Source organism: Lemur catta, chromosome 6, assembly GCF_020740605.2.
Source record: "Lemur catta isolate mLemCat1 chromosome 6, mLemCat1.pri, whole genome shotgun sequence".
Taxonomy (NCBI): domain Eukaryota; kingdom Metazoa; phylum Chordata; class Mammalia; order Primates; family Lemuridae; genus Lemur; species Lemur catta.
The window spans coordinates 56,479,332-56,506,443 of record NC_059133.1 but is presented as its reverse complement, the minus strand read 5'-3'; the positions used below and the strand labels follow the sequence as shown (position 1 = coordinate 56,506,443).

General features: G+C 56.0%; 1 protein-coding gene across 2 annotated transcripts; it reads right to left on the bottom strand.

The window, feature by feature from the left end:
* Positions 1-993: 993 nt before the first annotated feature.
* FIGNL2 (fidgetin like 2) lies at positions 994-27,112 on the bottom strand. Of its 2 annotated transcripts, none has more exons than XM_045554880.1 (2): positions 27,051-27,112; positions 994-3,405 (listed from the first exon to the last, which is right to left on the bottom strand). In XM_045554880.1, the coding sequence occupies exon 2, from the start codon at positions 3,392-3,394 to the stop codon at positions 1,442-1,444; it is 1,953 nt and encodes a 650-aa protein (XP_045410836.1). In that variant the 5' UTR covers positions 3,395-3,405; positions 27,051-27,112; the 3' UTR covers positions 994-1,441. The 2 variants fall into 2 exon arrangements, with proteins under 2 accessions (XP_045410836.1, XP_045410835.1); XM_045554879.1 differs by lacking the exon at positions 27,051-27,112 and adding an exon at positions 4,107-4,238.

The following is a 27,112-nucleotide window of genomic DNA, read 5'->3' as shown; positions in this document are numbered from 1 at the left end:
ATGAGGATGCCCAACCCTCCTCAGAACCTCCCAACAGAGAAGGTGGCTGAGGCCTAGTAGTCGATTTTATGCCCAACCAGACTTGTGGCCAGACTGTCTTCCCAGATGGGATTCCTTTAGTGGAAGTTATTGGGGATCTCTGCCAAGGCAGGGGCCAGGTGAGATGACCTCTCTGAGGACTGTCTGCTGAGGTCACCTTCCCATTTGTGCCTTCCCAGCCTACTGTCTGGTCTGGGTCTGGGGCAGGAATTGGGCAAGGCCATCCCAACTCTGGATAACCCTTCACAAACAACACTAAACTGAGGGGTGGGTCCCAGAGGGGAGAGAGAGGGAAAGGAAGACCTAGCCCCTCTCTCAAATCCCCACCCACTCCTCCACACCCCTGCCCACAACCTCACACCTGGGGAGGAAGGAAGCCCTTAGAAATACATTCTGCTTCTGTCCCAGGAATAGCTGGGGCTTGAGTGAGGCCTCTGGGTCTTCCTCTCCCCTTTGCCACACCTCTCACTTTCTGAGTCTTCTGGGAGAATTTGCTTCCCCGGGGTGGGGTGGGGGGAACACACAGGAAAGCAGCAAAAGCCTAACATTCTTTCTGAGGTCAGTTTCTTCCTGAGTTGTCAAAAGAAAAAAAAAAAACAGCAAATTCTACACAATCTTACAAAAATAAGAGGCCTAAAATATTAAACAAGCTACATTTCTGGGATTTTCCCTCAAAAACAAACCCCCAAAAACCCCGTCTTTGGGTTTTTTTTTTTCTTTTTTTGCTTGACCCAGTTCCCCCCACCCACATTTCAGCTGGATGAGGGACAACCAGGTGGAAGGGAAACCCCTCCTCCCCTTCTCCTCAGCCCCTGGGCCTCCAGATCTCCTGCAAAGGGGTGCTGCAGTCTGACTAAGGTGGACAGAAGACAGGGAGAGGCATGAAAGCACAGGGACTCCGGAGAGCAAGGGATGGAGAGATGGGCAGAGAGGAACAAAAGAGAAACAGGGCCGGCATGGGGGTGGGGGCAGTGACAAAGCAACAGGGAGAAAAAACTAAGCGAATGCAAAGAAAGGGGTGGAGAGAGAGGGGTCCAGGAGGAGGTTGCCGTTCAGATAGTGAGGAGACAAAAGAATTGTGGCAAGAGAGCAGGAGTTCCTGAGGCTCCAGTTGCCAGCCTATTCCAGGACTGCCCCTTCTGCTGGGCGGAGATGGCGAGCTTCCCGTCCACAATAAATAGGAAAAACCTGAGTACACGGCGCATATGGCATGTATCTGCCTGGCAGAAGCCTTTTCCCTCCCAAGAAAAAAAAAATCCACCGGCAGAGCCCTCCGGTCCCCCGCCCCACATTCACCACTGGGGCAGGCACCCTCCCAGCAGGGTTAAGTCAATGACCTCCCTCCTAAGTGGAGGAGGCAGGGAGGGAGGAGCGGAGGCTCCCGCAGCCTCCCCGCGCGCCATCAGTGTCCAGAGCCGTACATTTTGTCCCACTCCACGAACGAGTCCAGCTCCTTGGGGGAGGCCCTTGGGCCCACCTTGGCTAGCGCCGCCTCTAAGTCCTTGTAGGAGAGGGGGCGCTGCAGCCCCGGGAGGCCCGCCCCGGCCGCTGCCTGCTGGCACAGCTGCCCCAGTTCGCCCCCAGAGAAGCCCTGGGTGCCCTGCACCAGGGCCGCGAGCTCCGGCTCGCTGAGCACGCAGCCGTGCTGGGCCAGCGCCCGCTGCAGGATCTGCCCGCGGGCCGGGCTGTCGGGCAGCGCCACATAGAAGCGGAGAGCGAAGCGCCGGCGGGTCGCCTCGTCCAGAGCCACAGGCCGCGACGTGGTGCCCACGACCAGCACACCATCGGCCCCCGCGCCGCAGCTGCCGTCCAGGCAGGCCAGGAGCTGCACCTGCAGCGCGCCCGCGGCAGCCGCGCCGTCGTCCCGGGCGGGCAGCAGCGCGTCCAGCTCGCTGATGAGGAGCACCGCGGGCGGGCGGCAGCGCGCAGCCGCGAAGGCGGCCTGGAGGAGGCGCGCGCCCTCGGCGGCGCCGGGTGCAGCCAGGGTCACACCGCGCAGGCGCAGCAGCGTGGCGCCCAGCTGCGTGGCGAGGCAGCGGCCCAGCAGCGCTTTGCCCGCGCCCCGGGGCCCAAAGAGCAGGACGGTCCGCGGCGGGCGCGGGTTGCCGGGGTAGGCGGGCGGCCTCAGCAGGGGCCACACCAGCTCCTCTTCCAGCGCCGCCTTGAGCGCGCCCTGGCCTGCCACATCCGCCCACTGCACTGGAGGCCCGCAGTCCACCATCTTGCTGGTCACCAGCTCTAGGGTCCCCGGGTCCACACCCTTGGGTGGCTCCCCCGACGGCACCGCGAAGCCCCCACGAGAAGCTGGCACGGGGCCCCGCTCCGGGAACTTTTCAAAGGGCTCGAGTTGCGGGCCGTAGGCTGGGGAGCCCAGGACCTTGAGGGGGACGCCGCCACCGTACTTGCCCGACGCCTCCTCCGCGGCTCCCAGCGGCTTTGCCCGGAACCCGTTGCCCCGACACTCGCTGTTGTCCCCGGCGGGATAGGCGGCGCCGTCGGCCGCCGTCTTTGCGGGATCGTAAACGTACTTGCGGTAGCGGCCCTCTGCGCCCTCGTCGGCGGCTTTGCGCTTCAGCGACACTCCGGCCTCCGCGCCCGGAGCGGCCGTCTGGAAGGTGTAGGAGGTGGGCGCCGGGCGCGGCGGGGCGGGCGCGGGCAGGGGCAGGGGCGTGGGCGCGGGCAGGCCCGAGGTCAGGTAGGGGCCCGGGGGCGGCCCCGGGGGCGGTGGGAGAGCGCCGTAGCCGGGCTGCGCCGCGTAGCCCCCCGCAGGGTAGTTGTACAGAGGCCCCGAGGGGCCGTACCCCGGCGGCGGCGGGGGCAGCGCGGCGCCCGTCTGCGCGCAGTAACCTTGCGCCAGGTACCCCCCACCGTAGCCCGCCGCGTACTCGGGCGCTGCCGACGGGCCCCCGCATGCATTGCCAGCGTAGAGGGGTTCCGGCAGGTTCCCGGCTAAAACAGGGGAGCTCCCGAGACCCCCGGAACCGCTCCCACTGCCCGACTTGGTTCCTGGGAGGCCCTCGTGGAGTGAGGCCAAGGGATAGGGTGGCTCTGGCCCAGGCCAGGGCTCCGGGTCCCCCTTGGCGCCGTTGAGGAAGGTGGTGTCGCCGTAGCCGCCCACGGTGGGGCGCTCGTAGGGCGAGTCCAGGACCCCTGAGTACTTCTCTGCGTAGCGCTTGAGGAGGTTGGAGGCAGTGAGGGCGGAGATGTCATCGTGTGCCCAAGCGTAGTGGCAGCGCTGGCGACCCCCAGGGGGCAACTCCAACTTGTGGGCCGGCGACGGGGTAGTGGAGGAGACGTCCAAGTGCTGCTCTGGCCACTGGTTGAGGGGCTGGGCGTGTTCCGGTGTCCAGTGCATCTTCGACAGAGCTGCAGGCAAGAGGGAGGAGCAGCTGGTGAGGTCCTGCAGAGCTCCACCGACTGCCCGCCAGCCATAGGCCTGCCCGCTTAGAGTGTAGCTTGGGACAGGCTGGTCTTCCAGCATCCGCCACCTACCGTCCCTCCCTCCTGGGGCCCTCCCTCCAGGCACCAAATACCGTTTATGTCTCAGGATTAAAGTTATCTGAAAATGTTTTCCTCAGAGCCAAGAGGGATCTGGAAAGGACATGGTTGGCCCTAACTTCACCTTGTAGGCAATGGTTATCGTTTTGTCCTGGCCACACCAGCCATGTCCTCTGTGGGCCACACAGTCCTTACTTTCAGACCTAATGAAGTGAAGGATCAGGCAGTGGCTGGGACACCCCAGCTCTGGGCCTACTCAAACCCAGGTGAGGCTCATTCAGTGACATATTTGCAGCTCACCCGCTATGGGCTGGCCACTGGGGTTATATAAAGATGACTGAGGGCCATCTAGGGTCCCTGCCTAGTGACCCAGCACTTTGATATTCCTAAATTCTCTGTTCACCTCAGCCTTCCCTGAGATTCCGAGACCCCCTTTGGGCCTGAGATCAGAGATGTGGATGTGTGTGTGCAGCAGTGCCTTTTCATTCCTGGGAAACCTCCTTGGCTCACCCAGAACCGTTCACTTCCTTTCCACTTGGTTTCTTTTAGCCCCTGCCTGATGGAAGTACCTGGGTTGCACACCCAACTGTAGGTAATGGCTGTGTGCCCAGTGCAGGTGCTGCCACCTGCCTCATTCCCAGTATGTCTCAGCACAGCGCAAAAATATGATACAGAACAGATGACATTCTGGAGAAGACAGGGGAAAGTTAGTATACAACAATGCACATCATAGAAAGTAAATCACAAATTTGTCTCTGAACTTCCCAGTAATGAAATAAAGGAGATGTGATCACACTCATTTTGCAAAGTAAAAAATCACCATTACTCAAAAGAAGCAAAAATGTTCCTGACATTGAAATCATAGAACTTTTTTTCATGGACCTCAGGAAGCAGATCTGTGAGATGTAATAAACAATGTCCTTCTTGACATCTGTGCTGTAAACACAGTGGAATGGTTCCACAGCTGTTCTTACACTGTCCTTTAGTACCTGTCAAGGCACTAGCCAAACACTGGTAAAAGGGGTTTGGGGCCTAGGGAATAGCACTGTCAACAAATTTTTATTGAGCAAATCCTAAGCTTTGCTGGGCATGGGGACAGACTGAAAGGTGAATAGGATGGTTCAGCCAGGTGCAGGAGACAGGTAGACAACGTCCTCTGTGAAGTGAGAAAATAGAGGTGTGTGTCAATGGCTCTGGGACTCAGGGAAACATCTCACACCTGGTTGAGAACACCTCACCAAGGAAGTGGTGTCTTTACTTGACCTTGAAGGGTGAGGGACCAAGTTGACCCGACAGGCCACAGAGCAGGTCATCCCAGATCACAGGAACAGCACCTTTAAAGGTGCAAAGCACAATGCATCCAGAAAGCCAGGGCCATGCTAGCTCAGATGCCCTATTCCCTTCCTCAAGGCACTTTACTGCCACCTTCTGGAAAACTGTCATAAATCTACAAATCGATAGTGTCTAAAGTGTGATTTGTGCCCCCTTAGAAGTAGGGCCCTGGTGCAGTGCACAACCTGAATAACCATACACTGTGAGTCCGTAGAAGGTACCAAGAAATATTGGGTCACTAGGGCCTTGAAAGGGGATGTGAGTTGGGGAGTGGTGAAGTGACTGAAATTAATCAAGTCTATTCTCAGTTCTCCACAGTTGGCCTTATTTCAGCAGCTTGTTGACAGCAGCCCCACCTCTGTTGATTCTCACTACTTCCTGTGGCAGTGACCGGACATCAATGGGAGAAGACAGTCTTTGAAAATAAAACTATTTACTCTCATCCCTCCTGCCCTAGGGAAGGCATGGGCCTTAGATACCAAAGCTTAACACATTGACTGCCACACTGGAAAAAAATGTTTTTTCCATGGTGTTTTATTACGAAAATAGTATTACAACTTCAAAAATAAAATGATCCTTTCTAATTTAATGAAAAATTTATTTTTTCTTTTCTGTGTTTTTTCAATAGAAAAGTAATATAAAAACTTGAAAATTAGTAATGTAAAAAGTAATGTGAAAACTTGAAAAATAATTCATAAGGGTAAAGTTTTTTTGTCAGGCTTAAGTGTAATTTAAAGGTAAACAAATAGAAAAATAATTTATCAACTTTATTTAATCTACGTTTTTAGAATTAAATTGTCAATATTAATTGTAACAATAGAACATCAACAAGTAAGATTTTCAAGAACCAACTGCAGGGTTTTGTCCGGGTTTTGCTTCACAAGGCCCCAGGCTCAAAACTAGCATGAGTTAAATACAACTCACACGGCAGTTAATGTGTTAAAAAGGAAGGTGCATCCTCCAGGCTGTTTCACCCCCATGAGAAAGGCGATAGTGGCCACCAGTGGCAGGAGGGAAAAATGGAGACTCACAGAGCTAAGTGTGAGGTCTGTGGAGGGCAGATGTGCAGCTCTCCAGCCCTGCTGAGAGGAATATCCAAAGATCAGACAAATTACCTGGTACCAAAGAGGGCGATTTCCAGGAACATCAAAAATCACAAGTTGGCCAGGCGCGGTGGCTCACGCCTGTAATCCTAGCACTCTGGGAGGCCAAGGTGGGTGGATCGCTCGAGGTCAGGAGTTTGAGACCAGCCTGAGCAAGAGCGAGACCCCATCTGTACTGAAAATAGAAAGTAATTATCTGGCCAACTAAAATATATATAGAAAAGATTAGCCGGGCATGGTGGCGCATGCCTGTAGTCCCAGCCACTCGGGAGGCTGAGGCAGGAGGATCGCTTGAGCCCAGGAGTTTGAGGTTGCTGTGAGCTAGGCTGATGCCATGGCACTCACTCTAGCCAGGGCAACAAAGCGACACTCTGTCTCAAAAAATAAATAAATAAATCACAAGTTGTTCTGTTGCAGGGTCTTAAGAGGTAACATCAAAGTTATACAAATGCAAGTATTCTGTTATTACATAGACCCCAAGCCTATTTTTTCTATTTAGTGTTATCTGTGCTTTGGCTCCTTAATTAATATGGAAAAAGATTTGACCTTGATGACAGCATTTACCCTGAGCATATTAAACTACAAGCTGTCCCCTCTGAAGGACACAGACACACTAAAGAAGGCTCTGGATCTGGACTTGTCCACACGCATTTCCTTCACCTCCTGCTAGCCCCTCTGCCCCTTCTCATGTTGTCAGTGGGGTCCTCCTTCCCTTCATTCCCCAAAGACTCTTGGTCCAGGCTCCCTCTCACCAGCTCCTGCCCTGGCCCCCAGCAATCTTCACTCAAATCCCCACCCTCACACCAAACACTCTGACCCTGGTCATCCCTGGGAATAGACTCCAGGAAGCCACCTCCAGTCCTCTACCCCTGTCCCCAGCTTCATACCCACTGTATCTCTCCTACTCCAGGGCTCAGCCCCTCTCTCTAGCCCTTCCCCAGGGGGACCTTGTCCATAACACTTCATCCAGACCACTTGATCTCCATACTTAATCTCAGATACTGGCCCTTCCATTCCAAGCAAATTTCTCCCATTTTAGCCAGGGGGGAAAAAAATGAAGCCATTGGGCAGACATCCCTGATCTCTGGCCCTCTGTTTTCACCTTTCTCTACATTGGTATCCACCTTGCAGCCAGAAGGCTGAGGGTCCATCCATCCCAGCCCTGGAGCGCATACTGGCCAAGACTCGGACCTTGCACCATCAATTAACTATCCCTCCTCCCTACTCTGTACTGGCTCCCTCCCCAGGGCAAGCTTAATTCTTTCCCATCTTCAAAATGACCTCCCTTGATCCTGGGTCCCCCACTAGCAACCAGCCTTTCTCTTTTCTCCTTCATTCTTCTTTGAGGAATCATTGCCTACATGCAGCGATATAGCATCTGCTACAGGTCCTTTAAGTGGTCTAACCGGGAAGCAGGGGACCAGGTCAGCAACTGCTGCTAAGTTTAGTTCCATAGCGCTACATTTCCCTCTGATTCCTTTCAAGGGAAAGAACAAAGTTCTGGTCAGAGTTCAGCTGCCCAAGGACCATGCTCAACCCAAGGGCAGGAAGAGGGCAGAAGTTTGAGAAAGAGGGAGGGGAGGTTGCCTTACCTGCACACAGGCTGAGAGTGCTGGCTCACACGAGCCAAGCACACACCAGCATGTATGCACACACCACCAGGGGTGTGCACAGATGTGCACAACTGCAGGCTCATGTGCATATGTCTGTAGACACACACACACTTGAAGTGCAGTCTCCTTCCTGACAGACCCAGGCCCAGCAGGCCTGGCTTTCTGCCCCCACCCCTAGGCCAGTTACAGCCCTCTTGCTCTCACACAGAGACACCCACTGTTCTCCCCTCCACTGCCCCACTGCTGCCACTTTGTCTCCTGCAGGTGCCTCCAGGAAAGACCTCCCCAGAGAGGAATCCCCTGCCTCCCTTCCAGGTTCACAGACCACACACTCCAGTCCCCTGTATCAGCTAGACTGGAGGTGAAGAAAGGCCCTGAGGACTTGGGGGAGAGGGTAGGCTTTGAATCAGGGAGACCTAATTTGAATACAGGCCCAAGACACACACTGTGGCCCTGGGCAGGCTGCCTGACATTGCTGAACCTCAATTTCTCCATTTAAAGGGCATAACATATACCATGCACAGAGTGGCTGTGAGGATTAAAAAAGATGATGTAAAATACCCAGTCCAGTGTGGGGCAAAAGTAGTACAAATTAAGAACCCAAGCAGTGCCCCAGCCTTGCTGAGTGACTCTGAACAAATCACTTCCTTTTGGGGTTGGGGGAACATGGTGAACATTCTGTGAAAGGAAGTTCCTTCCAGCTTTGATACGACAGGCCAGTCGCCAGCATGTAGGCAGTGGGGACAGAACCAGGCCCTGTTCCATATTTTACATATCTTATGTAGCCCTCACGGCAGCCCTGAGATCAATACTATTCCCATCATCCCCATTCTACAGCTGAGGAGACCGCACGGTACAGAGAGATTAATACATCTGCAGGGTCGCACAGCTGTTATGCAGTGGAGGTGGGATTCAAAGCCCAAGGAGCTGACTGCAAAGTGCAGGCCCTTAGCCACATGCCCGCACTGCCTCCCTGGTTCTTGCAGCCAGAGACGCCTGAGGCCGCTGCACAGCACACACCAACACTCATTTCCTGGGCCTGTGCAAACAGTTTCTGTATTTGCCCATGAATGTGGCTCTGCCCCAGGTGCTATATGTTTACCCTTCAAACCAAGCAGGAGCATTTGTGTTTTCTCCTGGTAAAACAGCCCAAGGAGAGCTGTCCCTTTCCCTGTGAAAGTGCTATCAGATGACCATACACGCCCCTAGGCTGGGCACATAGTTCCTTATCTGGATCTTGTGGCCTACCCTTGTGGTCACTAGGACTCTGGAGAAAAAACCCTTTCTGACACTGCCCCGTTCACAGAACTAAGTCTTACTCCCAAAGCAGCTTTCTCTGCAGACCCTTGACCATGAAGAGCCATTGTACACATAGGAAGCTGGAACCCCACTTGATTCTTCTCCCTACAGAGCACAGCCCTTCAAACTCATAGGCAATCAACAGTTACAGAAAGAATTACTGGAAGGAAGAGTAAAATAATTCCTAAAACCCCTACCCTCATTTTTAGGAAGTCCTCCAGGATTGATGAGAGCTATGATTCAGTCTTCACAACTGGCCAACACGCTAACTGGCCAACACGCTCAGGCGCCGATTTCACCCCTGGTCCTGCTGCCCACGTGTCCCGTGCCTGTGGACCACAGTTTCTCTGTGCATGGGGCCTAACACCGGCCTTCCCCTCAACCCGGCCTCCTGGGGCAACAAGCACCCTGAGCTGTCACAGTGTGACCGTGGGCAGGACACTGAAACTCTCTAAGCTTCACTGTCTTCCTTTGTCAATTGAGACAGTTGGTTTAGATGGGTAGACCTCAAACTTTTCTTTCTCACTTAGAAACAATTTAAATTTTATGCAAGGTGGGGTAGGAGGCCACCCCCAGCCGCACAGTGTGAACACCCCTCTCTCCGACTCCCTAAGGAGGCCCCCAAGGCCCCTTCCAGATCTTAGAGCAATTCTGATTCTGGATTCTGTTACCCATGGGGAGGGAGGGGACTGGACCAAGCAGGGCTTGGGGGCAGGGTAGGGAAGAAGGGGCAGCTGTGTGGCGGCTCCATGCCTGTGTGGAGATGCCGCCCTTCTGGGCAAGCCTCCTCTGGGCTCCATTATCTCAGCCTGGGACAAAGGGGCTGGAGTGGAGAATCCCATTGTCGGGACTCCGTATGGAAATCTCATTAATCTATTCACCAAGGCTCCCACAGGCCTTTTGTCCCAGGCTTTTTGTCTACTGCTTACAACTGGTGCCCCAGGGGGTCTCTGGCTGCCTGGCAGAGCTTGAACAGAACTGTGCCCCCTCCTCTGGGCCCTGCCCCCTCATGCCAACCCTCCATTACTGCAAGAGAAGGGAGGGAGGGGTGACAAGAGGACTCTGGAGGACCGGTCACCTGCTACAGCCCCTGCACCCACCACACAGGAACCTCTTCCCCCCGTTCTAGGCCAGAGACAGCGCCTAGCACAGCTGGACCCCCAGAACCCTGCAAGGGGGGGCGGGGGCGGGGCGCCCTGGGGCCCAGCATAGGGCTGAGCATGGGTAGAGCTCAGTGCATGTTTCGGAATGAGCCAAAGGATGCCAGAGAGGAGGCTAAAGCTTCCCATTTCGGTGGCTGCAGCCAGTTTCTCTAAGTGCACTGTCTTGTTGCCTTCTGGCCTTGCAGCCACCAGCAAACACCTGCACTGCGGAGACCGCCAGTGCCAGCCACGGTGTCAGTGGTGGCTCAGACTGTGACCCCCGCTCACAGGCTTGATCAGCTAACTGGGAAGATGAGGTAAAGCAGTTCACAAGGAAGGAAGGAGGAAGGGAGGAGAAGAGAGAGAAGAAAAGAAGGAAGGAAACGGAAAGAAGGAAAGAGAGAGAGAGGGCTGGGGTGAGGTTGGTCAAAGGATACAAAATTTCAGTTAGACCAGAGAAACAAGTTCAAGGGATCCATCGGACAACATGGTGACTATAGTTAATAACAATGTATCAGATGCCTGAAAATGGCTGAGAGTTGATTTTAAGTGTTCTCACCACAAATAAATATGTGAAATAATGCATATGTTAATTAGCTCAATTTAGTCATTCCACAGTGTATATACATTTCGAAACGTCATATTGCATATCACAAATACACACAATCATTAACTCTTTTATAAATAAAGTTTTAAAATAAAAAATTCATTGTATTACCCTTAAAACATAGACAACTGTTGATTTTCTGTGTGAATGAGGAATCACAGGAGCAAACAGGGTTGATAGTTTTTTTTTAAATAAAAGGTCATATACATAGCTAAAAAGAGAAAAAAAGAAAGAGAATTCGGAGGTTCAGAGACAGCTGAGGTGCTTTTTGGAGGGGGAATTGGGCATCTGAAATGGGTCTCCGAAGACGGAGCAGGAAGGAGCAGGCTGAGCAGGGAGTGCTGGCGCCCAGCAGATGATAAAACCGAATGCCAGGGAGGGGACATGGCTGTGGCTGGCCCAAGATCACAGCTCTCTGGAGGCTGAGCTGGGACCAGAAACGGGATCTCCACCCTCGGAGCCGGCGTTTTTCCACCTCCACAGATTTCTGTAAAGCAAAGACGCAAGCTGAGCAGCAGATCCCTGAGGAGAGAATGAGATCTGAACACCTTCTCTGTCCCTAAACTCAGCCCTGGGCTGGAGAAGGGATGAGCTCGGAGTTGGAGAGGGGTAAGGGAGGGGCACATGAAGGTGAGGATGGGGGCTACAAGCCAAGAGCTGGAGGGTGGGAACAGGGAGGACAGGGGTGGCCGTTGTTGGAGTGAATCTCTTCGTGTCTCTGGGCAAGTTGCGTGTCCTCTGTTGGCTGTCTGTGACCATCATCACAGCCTCCCTGATCCTTTGGGGGTGTGGAGGGGAACCGGCCCCACAACACAGTGCAAGCCAGCTTTCCTCCCCGTGAGGGCCTAAAGGAACCCCTGCCAACATAACTAGAAAAGTCCGCCCTGCCCACTCAGGACCGAGACAGGCCCTTGCTCGTGCAGCTCCACCCGTCTGTCATGCCTCCCTGGACCAACCCTCCAGGCCTGCGGCAAGGCCCACTCACTCAGGCATCTTCCTGGCCACTCCAGCGCCCGCTGACTCCTAGCATCCTTGGGGAAGCTGAACAAAGTCCCACCTGGGGGGCAGTTTAAAAGCTGCCTGTGTTACTATTGTGATTCCTGTCCTTCCATTCCCTCTTGAACCCCTTCCAACCAGGCGTTCACGCCCAACACTCCACCCACCCGCGCCTTATAACCGCATTGCACCTGCATCGTTGAACCTGCTGGTCACTGTCAGCCCCCATGTCACTGACTCAGCAGCGTAGACTCAGCCCAGTGCTCCTCTTTGTAGGGCGCCAGGAGCCCCCTCTCCTGGCCCCTGCCTCCCTCACCTCCTCAGCCTCTCTGCCATCGTCCCTTCAACACCTTGCAGGCAGGGGCTCAGCCCTGCGGCCTTCTCATCCCTCTCCACGGCAATTCCTCAGGTGATCTCAGCCATTTTACCGGCTTTGCCAGGTACCCATGTACTGACGTTTCCTAACATGGCTCTCCAGCCTAGATTTCTCCCCTGCACCCCACACTGGCATACTCAACCTTCTTCCTGACACCTCCACTAGAATATTCAATTGGCATAACTAATATGCCCAAAAATGAAACTTCTGGCTTCACCACCCTAGCCTACCTCTCCCTCAGTCTTCCCCATGGCAGGAAACGGCAGCTTCATCCTTTTCAGTTGCTCGGGCCAGAAACCTTGGGCTCATCCTTAACTTCTGTCTTTCACACTTTAGACCAGCAAGTCAGATTAGCCCCAGCTTCAGCATCTACCCCGGACACAACTGTATCTCACCACCTCCAGGGCCTCCTCACTTGCTGACAGCAGCAGCCTCCCATCTCAGCCCCCCATTTCTACATTGTCCCCCACTCGCTAGTCCCAGCACAGTAGCCAGGGCAACCCCTGAAAACATGTTCAATCCTGGCATTCTTACACCCAAAAGCTTCTGGTGGCTCCCACCTTGCTCAGAACGAAAGCTGAAGTCCTCCCATTGGCCTGCCAGGTCCTGAGAATCTGCTTCCCGTTACCTGTCTGCCTCACCTGCTGCGGCTGTCCCCTCCCCCCACCAGCCTCCTCACAACTCCTCAGGGCCCTTGTCCTTGCTGAGATCCAGGCGTGGAACTCCACGCTCACGGCTCCCAGCCACCCATACTTCAGGTCTCTGCTCAGCCATTACCTCAGACACTGTCCCCCTCAACCTGAAGTCCTCTGTAACACGGATCCCAATCTGACCTGTTTGTCGCTTTGTTGTCTGCATACCCCCTAGAAAGTTCCATGGGAGCAGGAACTTTGTTTTGTTCACTGTTCTATCCCAAGCACCTAGGACAGTGCCTGGCACACAGTTAAGTTCTTAATAGACTACAGGAGACTACAGGATGGATGGATGAGCAAAGAGGCTTGAAGTTGTCTGTGTGTTCAAATAACAAAAAAAATCAGAGTGACTAAATTGAGCCCGCAGGTAACGGTGAGGGTGGCAAGAGGTGAAGCCAGGGATTTACCTGAGGAAAGGACAGAGGAAGGGTGCCCAGGAGGAGAGCTTGTGTCTGCAAACACCAGAGGAGACTGCCCAGCCCCGAAAGGCACCCACCTCAGCCCCCCAGGGACCCCACATGGCCTCCTTTTTAAATCTCCCTCCTCTGTGCCCCACCCTCATCAGGCCTCTGTGGGAAGGACAGAAGGGGCGATGGAATTCCCATCAAAGGCCGCTGGACACATGGTAAAGAGATCAGGGCCCTTGGGATCCTGCTTCCTGGAGGTAGTGCGGCCTCCCCGCCAGTCTGGCTCCTCTCTGGGCCGGGGGTGTGTTGGGGGTGTGCTCTGGCCCTGGCCTCCTCCTATGTCAAATGCCAAACAGCAGGAGGTCAGCCTGAGCAAAGCTGGCCAGGCAGCCCCCATCTGGGCTCAGAGCGTGTGTGTGTGTGTGTGTGTGTGTGTGTGTGTGTGCGCGCGCGCGCGCGCGCGTGCACTGGGGGGAGGGGGGAAGGGCAGCACAGAAATCCCTGCCTTGTCCGCGGTCAGGGCCACAGCCAAGCTGTGACCATCTGTTGTCATCTTGAGAGGCCAGGCCAGGGGCCCAGCACCCTTGAAAAATAAACCCTCCCTTTTGCCAGCCTTCTAGTGTCTGCAAAGAACTTTCATAGTTACCATTCGGTTTCATCCTCACAATGTCCCTGCCAGATGGGCATTAGTCTTCCCATTTTACAGAAGAAGAAATGGAAGCTCAGAGAGGGGAAGTGATTCTCCCAAGGTCACACAGCTAGTAAGAGGGGAGGTGGTGCTTTCAGCCCATTCTATCAACCCCTCCTTACCCCAACCCTGGCCACGGTCTCTGGGTGCCAAGCACAGGGCCCTCACATCAGGGTCAAAATCAGCAGGTTTCCAGGGCTAGGCTGTCAGGCACAGCCCTCCCACCCATCTCCTGGCCCAGCTCCAGCCCAACCGTGCCCCACACTCCCCCTCTTCCAGGAAGCCTTCTTGGACTGACATCCCAAGGAATTTTCTAAGATACCTCAAAGTCTAGAGCCTCCTACAGTCACTGCTTTCCCACTGTGGGCTGTCAGGCTGTCCCTGGGTATTTATCTTTCCTGTGGCCCAGGACCTCTTAAGGGATGCTCAGCCACACAAAGGAGCAGAGTGCCCTAGCTGCAGGTGACCCACATGGCATTTCCCCCTGGGGCAGCCCAGCAGGCCGGGGCAGGAGCACAGTGTAGTGGGAAGAGTCCCGCCAGGGCCACCCAGCCAGAAAGGAGCAGAGCTGGCATTCGCACCCAAGGGCTTGGCTTAAACCGCTGACCACAACCTCTAATCCTGCACTGTCCAAATGGCAGCCACTAGCCACATGTAACTATTTAAACTTAAATTCACTAAAATGTAATAAAATTAAAAATGCACTTCCTCAATAGCACTGGCCACATTCTAAGTGCTTGACAGCCATGTGTGGTACTGGCCACCATACTGGACATTGCAGACACCGAACCCTTCCCCCTCATCACAGAAAGTCCTATGGACAGTGCTGCTCTAGTCCCAGCGAGGGCTCAGCTCTGCAGCCAGCTGCTTCCTCACACCCACCTACTGCGATGGAGCTCACTGCTTAGGGCCTTCAGCAGACTTCCTCAGGACTTGGACTTCTTTCATTAGGATTCCCAGGGAGTTTTACACTGGACTCCAGCTTCCCCCAGAACCACGGGAGGGAGGGTGGGTTAGCTGGACCAAACCCCTTGCCACCAGCCTGCCTGGCTGGCCTGCCTCAGGACGGGAGGGGCAGGCTGAAGTGGAGGGGAGGAAGGTGGGACAGGGCAGTTTGTCATCTGGCCCTCAGGCTGTGCTTCCCTCCCCCATCAGCTACTCAACACCCCTCCTCAACCCAGCCTACCATCCTCATCCTCATCAAATCCCAAGGACAGATGGGGGCCAGCAGAGAGGGAGAAACGTGACCACAGAGAAAGCACTCTCAAGTGGTAACAGAGTCCGGGGGTCACAGCTGTGTCTCCGGAGGCCTGGCCAGTCTCTCATGTCCAGCCTTGATGTCAGGCCAGGCCTGAGATAAAGCCAACCTCTGCGAGGGGAGGGGGGATACTTAGGAACCGTAGGGGGAAATTGAGAAATCTGTAGGTGCAGGATTATCCCAGCAGACACAGCCCCAGCGAAAAATACAATCGCTCTTGTGGTCACTCATCCATCCATCCATTCAACACACATCGAATAAGCCCCCACCATGTCACGATGTAACAGGAGTATGTAAAGATGGACAGGTGGGCTCCCTAACCAGCTTGACCAGGTAGGGGCATGGCTTGTTGTGGGCTTAATCCTCCTTCCAGGCTAGATGAAGATCCTTTGTCTCTGCCCAGTGGTCTGAGCAGTGTGGACACCCCCCAACCCCCTCCCCTCAAACAGGCACACTTGCGTGCGCGTGCACAGCACACACACTCCCAGCTGCTGCCAGGAGCCCCCTCCCTGGTCTCTCTGGCCAATCACAGCACTGGAGAGTAAGTCCCACTGTCCGGTGGCCCCCAGGGAGTGTATTAGCACATTTGAACTGCTCAACCTGCAACTGACAAAGCCTGGGGCCTTGGGAGGAGACACAGCAGGAGTGGTGGGGGCCTGTGGGGAGCTCTCCTCCCCTCCGCCTCCCAGGGGAGGCTCAGGACTAGATTAAGCATTCTGGGGCACAGAGGAATTTGGGGGCCCCAGCTCCAGCAGCGAATAAGCGATCCATAAAATCCCAATTTACACACTCACTGATCAAACAGCCCATCTACTACCCCCAGGAGGCTGGGGGCGGCTCCTGGGCCGCCCTGCTCTGCCCTGCTCTCCCCTGCTCTCGCAGGAGGTCCTGGGGCAGCCCCCAATCCCAGTGAGGGACACCCATCCCCTGGGCTTGTGGCTGCAGTACCCCTGTGATCTGGCTGCCTTGAGGGGGACACTCTTTGTCGCCCTCTGTGAATTATGGCTCTTTTTTTCTCTTGTGCTGCCCCAGGGCCTCCAGGCCCGACTCCAGCCTCATCAGAGCTGCTAATCACTTTTCCAGCTCTGAAGCCCTACTCTCCTCCCCACCCCCTTCTTCCCAGCAGCCCCTCTGTGTCTTCTCTCACCCTCCCCCTGGTGTGGCTGGGAGATGCTCTGAGCCCTCTCCTTCCACCATCCCATTTCGTCCCCAACCGGGTGGCTCCAGAGCTGTTTCACCATCCCAAACCCATCTCCCTGGAGTGACCAATTGCCCTGTCCCTTCCCCCAAAGAAAACACAGTATGTCTACATCTTGCCTAAATTTTGCTTACTTCCCTTGGTTAGGCTGAAATTTCAGCAAGAGAAAACCATTCTGGTTAACAAGCATTCTCTTTTAAACCACATCATAGCTTTGGAGGCTTGGGGCTATCAGCTACCAGCCCCTCGAGGAGGATTAGCAAGGCTGATCTTCCTTCCCCTGCATGTGGAGCGAGAGGAGCTGCATGAGCAACTGGCCAGGTAAAGTGAGTCTTTGGGGCTGGGAATTGCTTCAAGGGCAGCACAAGGTCCCCACACCCCCTTCTCACTGCACATGAGCTACCCTGGATTAGGTCAGGGATGGACTTCAACTCCTGGGCCCTAGAGAAAGGGCAGAAAAGGAAGTGAGGGCAACGTTATCATTATGCTTCCCAGGGGGCTCCAGAGGGCAAGGGGCTGTGTCCCAGAGGCCACTGGTACTGGGCGGGGGTCTGATCTCCCTGTCTCCTGCAGTCCCCACAGCAGGCTGCAGGGGGTTATGAGTGCGTGAGCCTGGTCTACCGTGGGCCACACGCTTTCCCTTTCTCTCCCCTCTCCACCCGTTCACTGGCTGCTCCCAGCACCCCTCCCCACAATACAGCCCGCACCCATGATCAACTTGAGTGAGACAGGTGTCTCAAGGGCAGCCTGAAAGACCTGCCCGGGGCTGGGGGTCTCTGAGCCCCCTCTAGCGAGCCCTCTCTCCCACCCTTGGCTCAGGTGTTACAGGGAGTGAGCACTGGCCTCAGAGTCAGCCTGAGATATGGGACAAGTGTCTCAATCTGTTTCCTCCAGTGTGAAATGGGGAGACCCAGCATCCCCCTCACAGGCCAGCCTGAGGGCAGTGAAGGAGAGTGGTGCTTTGAAGACAAGCCAGAAGGAGGCCAGGGGCTGGGGCAGGACACCAGGACAGAGCCCAGGGCAGGCTCCGACTCAGCTCCTAAGAGGCTGCCTAGGTGCTTCAGCCTGCAAAAAGGTGGGGGAGTGGCACTCTGGGGCCAGAAGTATCCTATGGGTTTGAAGGATGACTCCAAGGAGAAGCATGGCTCCCGAGCTGCCCGCTGGGGCCCAAAAGAGCACCGCCCTGCAGGAGCGAGCTCCCCGTCCTGCCCCTGGCTGGCTGACTTCGCTGAAAATGCAGCCCCAAACCACAGCTTCCCAGCATGTTCTAGCCTGACCCTGGCCCTCTGACCTGTGTCCTGGGATATCTGTCACCAGCTTCTCCTCTGCCAACAGAAAGAGGGGCCCCAGGGCCTGCCATGAGCCCCCTACCCCACCTTCTGCCACTTGAAACTTCCCAGGCAGGGTGTCCTGCCCCTGCTTAGATCCGTCTTGAGAGCCTGTGATGCCCAGATCCAGCTTCGTCCTGAGCCACATTTTTCACTGTCCCTGGCAATCTTAGGAGGAGATTTAGGAATCTATGTAAGAATCTGTAGGAGCCCCTGGGGGGTCCACAGAGACCTCGGACTCAACATGCCCAAGGAAAACATCTCTGCTTCCTCTCTGCTGTCCATCTGTTCACTGTGGCTGAAAGCCTTGGAGCCCCTGTCTCCACCTATCCAGCCAGCCACTGAGTCCCGCCGACATTCTCTGAAATGACCACAGCTCCCACGTCCCCCACCACATCGGAACTCACTGCTTCTGCTCTCTGCCTTCCTGATCCTCCTTCTGCATGGCTGCCACAGGGGTCCTTCTGTCTAAAACACAGAACCAACCTTCCACCAGCCAGAGTGGACACTGAACCACTTAGGCTGGCACCAGAGGTGGATCAGTTTGTCCTTCCTTCCAGCCTCAGCCCCTGCCTCAGGCCCGTGTAGCCCCTCCAGCCACATCCGCCCATTCCCCAGGCCACACACGCTCACACTGCCACGGCTTCGCCCCGGCCGGCCCTCTGCCCAGATGGCCCCTCCCCAGTTCTGCAGCTGGGGCGCTCCCAGGCCTTTCCGTCATATGGACTCTGAGGCTGTTGATGGCTCTCTTTGGGAACCTCTGTCCTGTGACTCCAATGCCTCATTAGAGGTGGCATCACGTGTTAAACTGGGCTCCCATGCCCTGCCCAGCTCAGCCAGCCCTATCTGTGAGCCTTTGTTTGCACTGCAGTTCTCTAGCCCTTCCTGTCCTTTTCCCTCCCAAAGTCCCCTCCCTCAGAAAACCTGCCCTGATTCGATGGTGGAGGGAAGAGCAAGGCCCCTGGAGCAAGGCTGATCTGGACTTTTTAACAATAGTGATTTTTTTTTTTTTTGGCAATTACTTTTGTAAAAGATTGCTTGCTTTTTCATGGAGGTACAGAGATTTGCAGTTAAATCCTATGCTTTGCCCGCCTAGAGTCAGCTCCTTCCTGAGACCCCGTGGGGACAGAAATGAGCCTCGCAGGGGGCTGCAGGACACTCCCCGGGCAGCTACAGGGCACAGGCGCTTGAGAAGGGGGATGTGGGCAGCTGTCTGTCCGCTTGGGGGCACCACTGTTACCTGGGGCTGGTCAAGACCCTTCCAAAAGTGCTCATCTCCTCGTGGGTCTGCACCCAGGGCTCCTCTTCCCTTGGGACCTGGCCCAGCGTGTGCGTGAGATGGAGGGTGTGGTCGGGGCTTCTTACTGCATTTAAGCCATAGGCCCCTTTCACAGTCTGGAAAACCGGTGGCCTGTTCCCCAAATTACTTTTGCAATGCATAAAATAAAAGTACACGGGACTACAAAGGGCACTAATAACACCAGCCTATATTAATACTTCTATTCGTGAACTCCTAGGGGTTGTGGAGTGGCTCAGCCCAAGAGCCTCCAGTTTCCTCCAGAGCCCCACATTGCCGTCCCCCCAGCCAGATGCAGGATCTGAGGTTGACTTGAGTCAGTTTGGGTGGTACGCAGCCCCCAAAGGCTTACGCTTTTTTTGTTGTTGTTTTTCTTTTCTTTTCTTTTCTTTTCTTTTTTTTTTGCAGTAGGGTGCAATGGAGTCATCATAGCTCACTGCAGCCTCAAACTTCTGGGCTCAAAGGATCTTTCTGCCTCGGCTTCCTGAGTAGCTGGGACTACAGGCATGTGCCACCACGCCTGACCAGTTTTTTTTTTATTTTTTGCAGAGGTGGGGTCTCACTATGTTGCCCAGGCTGGTCTTGACCTCCTGGCCTCAAGCAATCTTCCTGTCTCAGCCTCCCCAAGTGCTGGGATTACAGACATGAGCCACCTTGCCTGGCCAAAAGGCTTATGCTTTCAAGTCTGGTTGCCCCTATGTCCTCTGGCCCCAAATGTGGTCCCTCCCTGTGCATGTGGGTGGGTGTGAGACACGCCCCCGAAGGCCAGCCTGACCAAAGGTGAGGAAACAGGCCCAGGCAATCCACCGGGTGTCCCCAGTGGCTGCCTCAGCCTCCTCCCAGCCTCTTCCCAGCCCTGGGGGTGCTGAGCTGAGCAACTCCAGCTATGCAGCCTGGCCAGTCCACCTGGGCGTGAGTGGGCAGGGCTGTCCTCCAGGGGGTGGCCCCCACACCTGCAGGGCCACAGGAACAGAGAGACAGAGAAACTGGGCTAGGAAGAGACTAAACAAGCACAACGCTCCTCTGTCCGTCTGCCCCGGTATGGGGTTCTCAACACAAGCGCCGAGCACTACTCCGAGTGTGTTCCACACATTAGTTCAGTGCATCCTCACTGGAACCCTAGGAAGTGACTCCCCTGTTGCAGATGAGGAAACTGAGGCATGGCTAACCTAAGTCACCAAGCTAGGACAGAGTGCCACCTGCCTGGGCAGTCTGGCTCCAGATGTTTTTCTTCCTCCCACATGAGAAGCAGATGTTGTGCCCATTTGACAGCTAAGAAAATGGAGGTATCAGTTGATTCTCATCCTCCTCATCAACCTCCCCTATCCCATTTAGCCCTCCTCCCTCGAACCCCCTCCTGTACTTAGCCACAAGCCCAATTCAAAGCTGTTGTCATTGGACCAAGTAAGTCCTTGCCCAGGTCTGAGAAGCTCTGGCCTCAAGGTTAGGACCCCAGATCCTGGTTAGGGTCCCTGCCTCACTCTGAGAGACAGGGAAGTGAGTCTGGAGACCATGTCTAGAGGAATGTGGAGGAGAAAGGCTCTGAGGACCAGATGTCTGGATGACAGGCAGGTGGCAGACTGTACAGCTCTGTGCAGCCTCTCCCCTCCTCCCCTACGCTCCCTACCCTCCTCAAAAGTGGAAAATCCTCTCTGAAAGATTTTTGGCTTAACAGGAGTTGGCTCTGTCTGAGACCACGCAGGCTGTTTCTAGAAGTGCTGAGCTCCCCAGCAGCAGAGGCATTCAACGTCAGAGGCTGTCCTCACAGGGAGGGGTGCTCCCAGGCTGGTGGAAGGGCTCCTCCCCTTCTCTCAGCAGTTTTCCCAGGTCATCCCCACTTGGATGTCTAACAGACACTGCAAACTCAACAGGTCCCCACTCAACTGACCTCCACCCCCCTGGTCCCCCAGCTGCCTTCCCCACTCCATTTAGGAAGCTCCATCTTTCTCAACAAGGGGCTCAGACCCCAAAACTCATGTCTGAAGAGGGCTACAGTATGGAAGACAGTGATAAAACAATGGCCAGCTCACATGGGACACAGTCTGCCTGGAAAAGAAGGCCCTTCCTAGAGGAGAGAGAGTTCGGCCCCTGATGAAATGCCATCGCTTGCAGGAGCTGCGTGGAAGGGGTAATTCCTCCTGGCATCCAGGGAATTCCCAGGGAGCCCCTCTGGCCCAGCAGAAGCCGACAGACAGGCTGGGTGGGGAGGGGGCCACAGGCTGTGGGGGTGGGGGCAGGGTCCTTTTTCAAGTATAACCTAACTCCCATCAGTTTTCTTTCCCCACTGGCCTGGAAAGAACAAACACCTCCAGGCTCTTGAGCATCCAAAGGTCAAACATGGCAGTCAGCAGCAAGTGGACTCTCCCTGAGCAGTAAGTAGCCCTTGTCCCAGTTTTCTAATTCCCACTGACACAGCCTCCCCCAGGAAAACGCAGTCTCCTCAGGACTCCACCAATGCAAGGCCCTGGACCTCCTCTACAGCCTCTCTGCTGCAAGCCATCCTGTACACTCTCCACAGCTCCTGGCCTGCCACTCCCCAGCTCAATGCCCTCAGTGGCTCCCCTCTACTCCCAGAATATAGGGACAGTGGTCCTGAAGCATAGCCTGTCCCTTTGCCTCTTCACTGGTCCCCAACATCTTGCAAGCTCCCTGAAGGTGACACCACATCAGAAAACAATGGTTCCTGGATGAACAGCTACCTGGAAAAAATACTGAGGGCCTGGCAGCCATGATTCATGCTAGGTGCCTGTGGCAAAGCAATGCCAGGGTTGGGGACATCCTTTGGCTCTCCCTGGCCATGTGGGAGAGAAGGTTGTTAAGGAAGATCCCAGGTATGAAAGCCCCAGTTCAGGGCCTGGTCCGTAGGTGCCCAGTGAGTGTCTGGGGTGTCTCAGGGGTCCAGGAATGCTGACCCCGGCTGGGCACCCTCAGGGATCCAGCTAAGTTACACTCAGGACCTTGCACGGTGTTGGGACACAGTGTGTAGATGCTCAACACAGGTTTGTTAAGAGTAAAATGCAGCCTCTTCATCACATCTTCCCATCCATCCCCATTTAATCACAGCAGTAGGCTGGGGACCAGGTGGCCTGAGTCTGCACAGGCAGTGAGAGGGGATGGAGGGAGGTATCCTGCCACCCCCCAGATTCCTACAGGCAGCCACGCTGGCTCTCCTCCCACTCACCTCCTGATACCCCACCCCCAACTCTACTTTGGAGGGGGCTTCAAGGATGGCCTGGGCAAGCCCTGTCATGGGCCAGAACTTTCACATGCATGTCCTCTTTTCCTCCTTACTCTTATGCTGGGATGTGGTTCTCTGGAGTCCCTGGGTCCTGAGTCACTGAGCAGGTCACCAGAGAGGGGCATGTGCTTTGGAGCCAAAGGGGCAGACTATTTGAAACCAGGGCCCAAATCACCATGATGTGAGGTTCTTATCCCCATTTTGCAAATGAAGAAATTGAGGCCCAAACAGTTGAAGTTTCTTGTCTACGATTACACCTGATTAGCAGCAAGGTCACTGCAGCTCAGGGCTGTGTCCCTAGAGTAGGGGCTGTGGCTGGTCATCATTACATGGGGTTGGGGCCATAGCCCTATGGAGGCAGGCCCGTGGCCACTGCCCAGCTCTGCCATCCACCGAGAACTCCCCACCCCACCTCCAGCCCCCAAGATGAATGCCAAAGTTTGACACTGTCCACACCTCATGCTAAAGGAAATGACAGCAAGGCACTTGGTGGTTCCCACTGCAATCTCTTTTTATTTATTTTTTTTTTTTGAGACAGAGTCTCGCTGTGTTGCCCGGGCTAGAGTGAGTGCCGTGGCCATCAGCCTAGCTCACAGCAACCTCAAACTCCTGGGCTTAAGCGATCCTACTGCCTCAGCCTCCCGAGTAGCTGGGACCACAGGCATGCACCACCATGCCCAGCTAATTTTTTCTATATATATATTTTAGTTGGCCAGATCATTTCTTTCTATTTTTAGTAGAGACGGGGTCTCGCTCTTGCTGAGGCTGGTCTTGAACTCCTGACCTCGAGCAATCCACCCACCTCGGCCTCCCAGAGTGCTAGAATTACAGGCGTGAGCCACTGCACCCGGCCCCCACTGCAATCTCTTTTCCTTGGCTGGACAAACCAGAGAAATGTCAGCATTGACAGCAATCATGGCCCTGAGCACTTTCACCTGCTTTTCTGACCAGGCCCTCGCAAACCCACAGTCATTCAAGACCAGGACTCAGGGCTCCCAGCTCCCAGCTCCCACCACATTTAATCCTCATAATAATGCTTATGCCATTCTTAGTTCCATTTCCCAGAAGAGATGTAGAGTTTAATAAGTGCTTTGTAAGTGTTAACTGATTCACCAGGATTCTGAAGAAACTGCTCCGCTTTCCTGCCACTCATCCTTGTGCCTGGGGACAAGTGGACCCTAAAACAATAAAGTCCCTGGACAGCCTCCTCTCCAGGCCACACAGTCAGAGATGAGATGACCAGCCCAGACCCCAACCCAGGCAATGTGAACCTTCCCACTCGAAGGCTGGCCCTGCACCTCAGTCCCCTACCCCTGGCCCCTTGGCTCATGCTGTCTCCCTGCCAGTAATGAGGCCAAGGTGCAAGCACTGAGTGGAGAGGTCAGGAAACCCAGGCTGCATGCCTGACCCTGCCATCAGCACATTACAGGGGGCTGGACTAGGGTGAAGCTTTCTTGGTATAGCTCCCCAGTGGGCTTGGGTGGGGGTCCAAGAACGCTCTAAAGCAGAATGCAAAGCCTGGTGTCAATGAATGGCAATGCAGCTTCCTAGGGATGCCTTTCACCAGTTCCTCCAAGGGCTCTGTAAATCAAAAAAGTATGGACTCCAAGACTGGGTAATCTTGAAGGCCCCTTCCATCCCTGGTATTCTTGGCCTATACACGTTTAAACATAAATTCCACTCCTCATCTTTCAAGGCCAACTCCTGCTGCTCCAGGAAGCCCTAGCAGATTTCTTGCTTCTTTGTCTGCACGGACAGGCTAGGGACCCAATGCCACAGAGCCTTGCAGGATCTTTCCGTCCTGATCTCCTTCACTCCCCACTAGCCTGCCACCTCCCAGGAGGAGGCAGGGCCAGTCCAAAGCTAAGATAGCAGAAGATGCTGGGACACCCACAGTCAGCCTAGTGTGGCTCCTCCAACCCACAGCCTCCATCCACTGGACAGCGGGGGCTCTCAGTGTTGCAGACCACAGGTGCACCAGGGTCTGAAGTCCACCTCTCCCTGCTGCAGCCCTGGAACCTCCCTGAACTGTGCTCCTGTGAGGAACCTGGTTTTCATTAAATCGGGTAAAGGAGTCATTAACTGCCAAGTCAAGAAGAAGCAAAGTTCTGCTAAAAGGCACAGGGAGGGTAAGGGAGTCCAGCCTGTCCCTTGCCCTCCCCAACTGACCAATGGTGGGGGAAGGGGAGGCGGGCTCCTCAAGGTCCAGCAACTGCAGCAGTAGGAGCTAGGGGTGGAGAGTGGGGGGAGTCTTGCCCAGATAATAAGCAATTGTTAATGTGATCCATATGGATCCTGACTGGCCCCTCTGTTTAACAGGATGATAATGGCAGGGAAAGAATGCTGGTCTGAGGGGAAGGGAAGGGGCAAAGTCCTCCTCAGACTTGGGGGGTGGGGGAGGGTCACCAAGGAGAAGGAGGAAGAGGAGGAGAGGAGACCCACCCAGGGGTCTCCACCACTCAAGAGCACAGAGCTATTTGACTGAAAGTGGCCAGATTGCATGCTCTGCAGACTGCCTAGCTAAAAGCCCTTACAAAATCCCTTTTATTCAACTAACCAAAACTTATGGCACCCACAAGGTGCCAAGCCCTGTGCCAAGTCCAGTGGGGGCAGGGAAGTATCTGCTCTACCTCTGTCCTCGGGGAGGCAAAACCCCATGTAGAGCCAACCACAAAGGCTGAAGGGAGGCACAGGTGCAGGGCAAGGAGACCATGGACGCAGGAGCAAGTGACAAGAGGGCTTGGGTAGGCTGCATGTAGGAAGTGTGGCATCCGAGTTGGGCCTTGAAGAATGAGGAGGTTGTGGAAAGACAGGGACAATGGGGAAGGCATTTAGCTGAGGGAACAGCAGGAGCAAAGGCAGAGAGGCGTGAAATTGCGTGGTGAGAGTCTGAGATCTCAGCAATAAAAGCCGCAGCCCGGGCAGGGGAGGGAGGGGACTCTTGATCCATAAAAAGCTGTGGCCATGGTTGACCAGGAGAAAGGCAGGAAAGAGCTCTGGAACACCCCACTCGGGTCTGGGTGCCTCTCCCCGGCCTTCCTCCACGCCGTGCGCTGGAATTGTCCAATCGTGGGATCCCCAGCCCAGCTCACCGCCACGCCGCGGCCAGAGGATCGGGCAGAGCCTCGGGAGCCAAACCCATCCCTGTGTCTCTCAGCCCCCTTTTCTGGGGAGCTGGGGATCCCCCAGGAACGCGGGTCACCCAGGCATCAGCAGGAGCAACTCCACCGCCCCGCACAGCTAAATTCTCTTTGGCGTAAGAGCGCTTCGCCCAGCAGATACCACGGCGAGGGCGTAAGGGTCGCTCCTGTCTGCTGCGGACACCAATGGAATCGAGTGGAAATAAATGAAATGGTGCTAAATGTGGGAAGGGGGATTTATGAGGCCAGTCACCCGGGCCGGCCCAGCCAGCCCCGCAGGCCCCGCCCCTTTCCTCGCCCTTCCCGGGAAGTCCCGCCCCGCCCCCTGCCCCGCGGCGCTCGCGGCCACCGGGGACCCGCGCCCGGCAGCTGAGTCGCCGCGACACGGCGCTGCGGGCGCGTCTGCCCGTGGGGGGCTACCGCACAGCAGGGAAGAGCGTCTGGGCTCGGGAGGGGGCCGTTGCCAGCAGGATGCTCTGAGGGTTCGGGTTGAGTTCTGGGAAGGTCTGGGACTCCCTCTGCAGAGGTGTTCGGACCCGGCGTCTCCTGGCCCACCCCAGAGACCTGGCGGCTCCACAGGGAAGGCTCCCGGCCCCGGGACCCGAGGAGCACCCCCCGCCCCCACGCCCTGAGCCCAGAGTGGGGTTGGAACCCGGTCGACCGGGCGCCGCAGCCCGTGCGGAGGACAACACAAACATTCTTCCGTCCTCTATTCTCCTCCAAATTAGGTATCCATGGAGACAGGGCCGGCAGCCTGACAGCCCTACGGCCTAATCCTGATTTAGTGACCGTCCCTTTAACAGCCCACCCACCCGTCCACCCACCCCTGCGCTCCGGGCCGCCGCCGGGCGCAGGCTCCAGGCCGCTCGCACTCTCCCCCGCGCAGACCCCTTCCCAGGCCCCCTCTGCCGGGAGGGGCAAGGGGACCAGAGGCGCAAAGGGGGCCAAACTTGCTGAGCACCTACTGTGTGCGCGACACTGCGGAGGAGCCTCTACAGAGAGGTTCCTAGCATGGGAATCTCTGCAGACCAGGAGAGGGCTCTTGCAGCGGGGAAGTTTAATGGGCTCTCTCCAGAGAGCCGGGAGCCTAGGGGGTCTCCCTTGCAGCCTGGAGGGCAAGGGCGAAGGTAAGTAAGTGCAGCTTCCAGCAACACCCCGACTCTGAGATGGGGGCTCTGCTCTCCCAGGCCAGAAGAGAAGAAATGAAGGCAGTGGGAGTTAGGGACGCAGGGACCCGAAGTACCCTCAGTCTCCTGTCACTGCCCCGTCACGATGCTGGGGAATCTCCAGGCCAGTAACCCAGCCCCCACCCCCTCCCACACACAGGGGCCGCTGGACAAAGACCTGACGGAGTGGGAGGGGCCTGCGGGCCGACCCTCGGGCTCCAGACGCAGGATCCTTTTGGGACCCGAACCCGCAAATCCTGGCTCGCCACCCCCCAATCCCGCAGACTCCCCTCAGAGTCAGCTGCTAGCTATTGCGGCAGCCTCCGCACCAGAGGGGGCGAGGAAGCTGGTGCCCGTCGGCGGCCGAGTGACGATCCCCTACTCTGCCGACCCTTCCCCCCGGGAAGTGACCCTCGGCTCCCACGCACCCGCTCGGGTCTCTCGCCGGCCTTGCCCTCCGACCCCCGCCTAGTTGAACCCCATGGCCTGCAGCCCCCGCCCTCTCCGGCCCTCGCACAGCCCCGAGCCCGCGGACAAAGCTCCGGACACCCGGACCGAACAGTCACCACCCCCTGACCCCGGCCTGCCCGCGCGCTCCCGTGCCTGCCCCCGCCCCGGCCCGCGGCCCCGTACCTCGGCATTCCGGCCGGGTCCTAGGTGAGTGTGCGCGGCCTGGGGGGGCGTCCGGCCCAGGG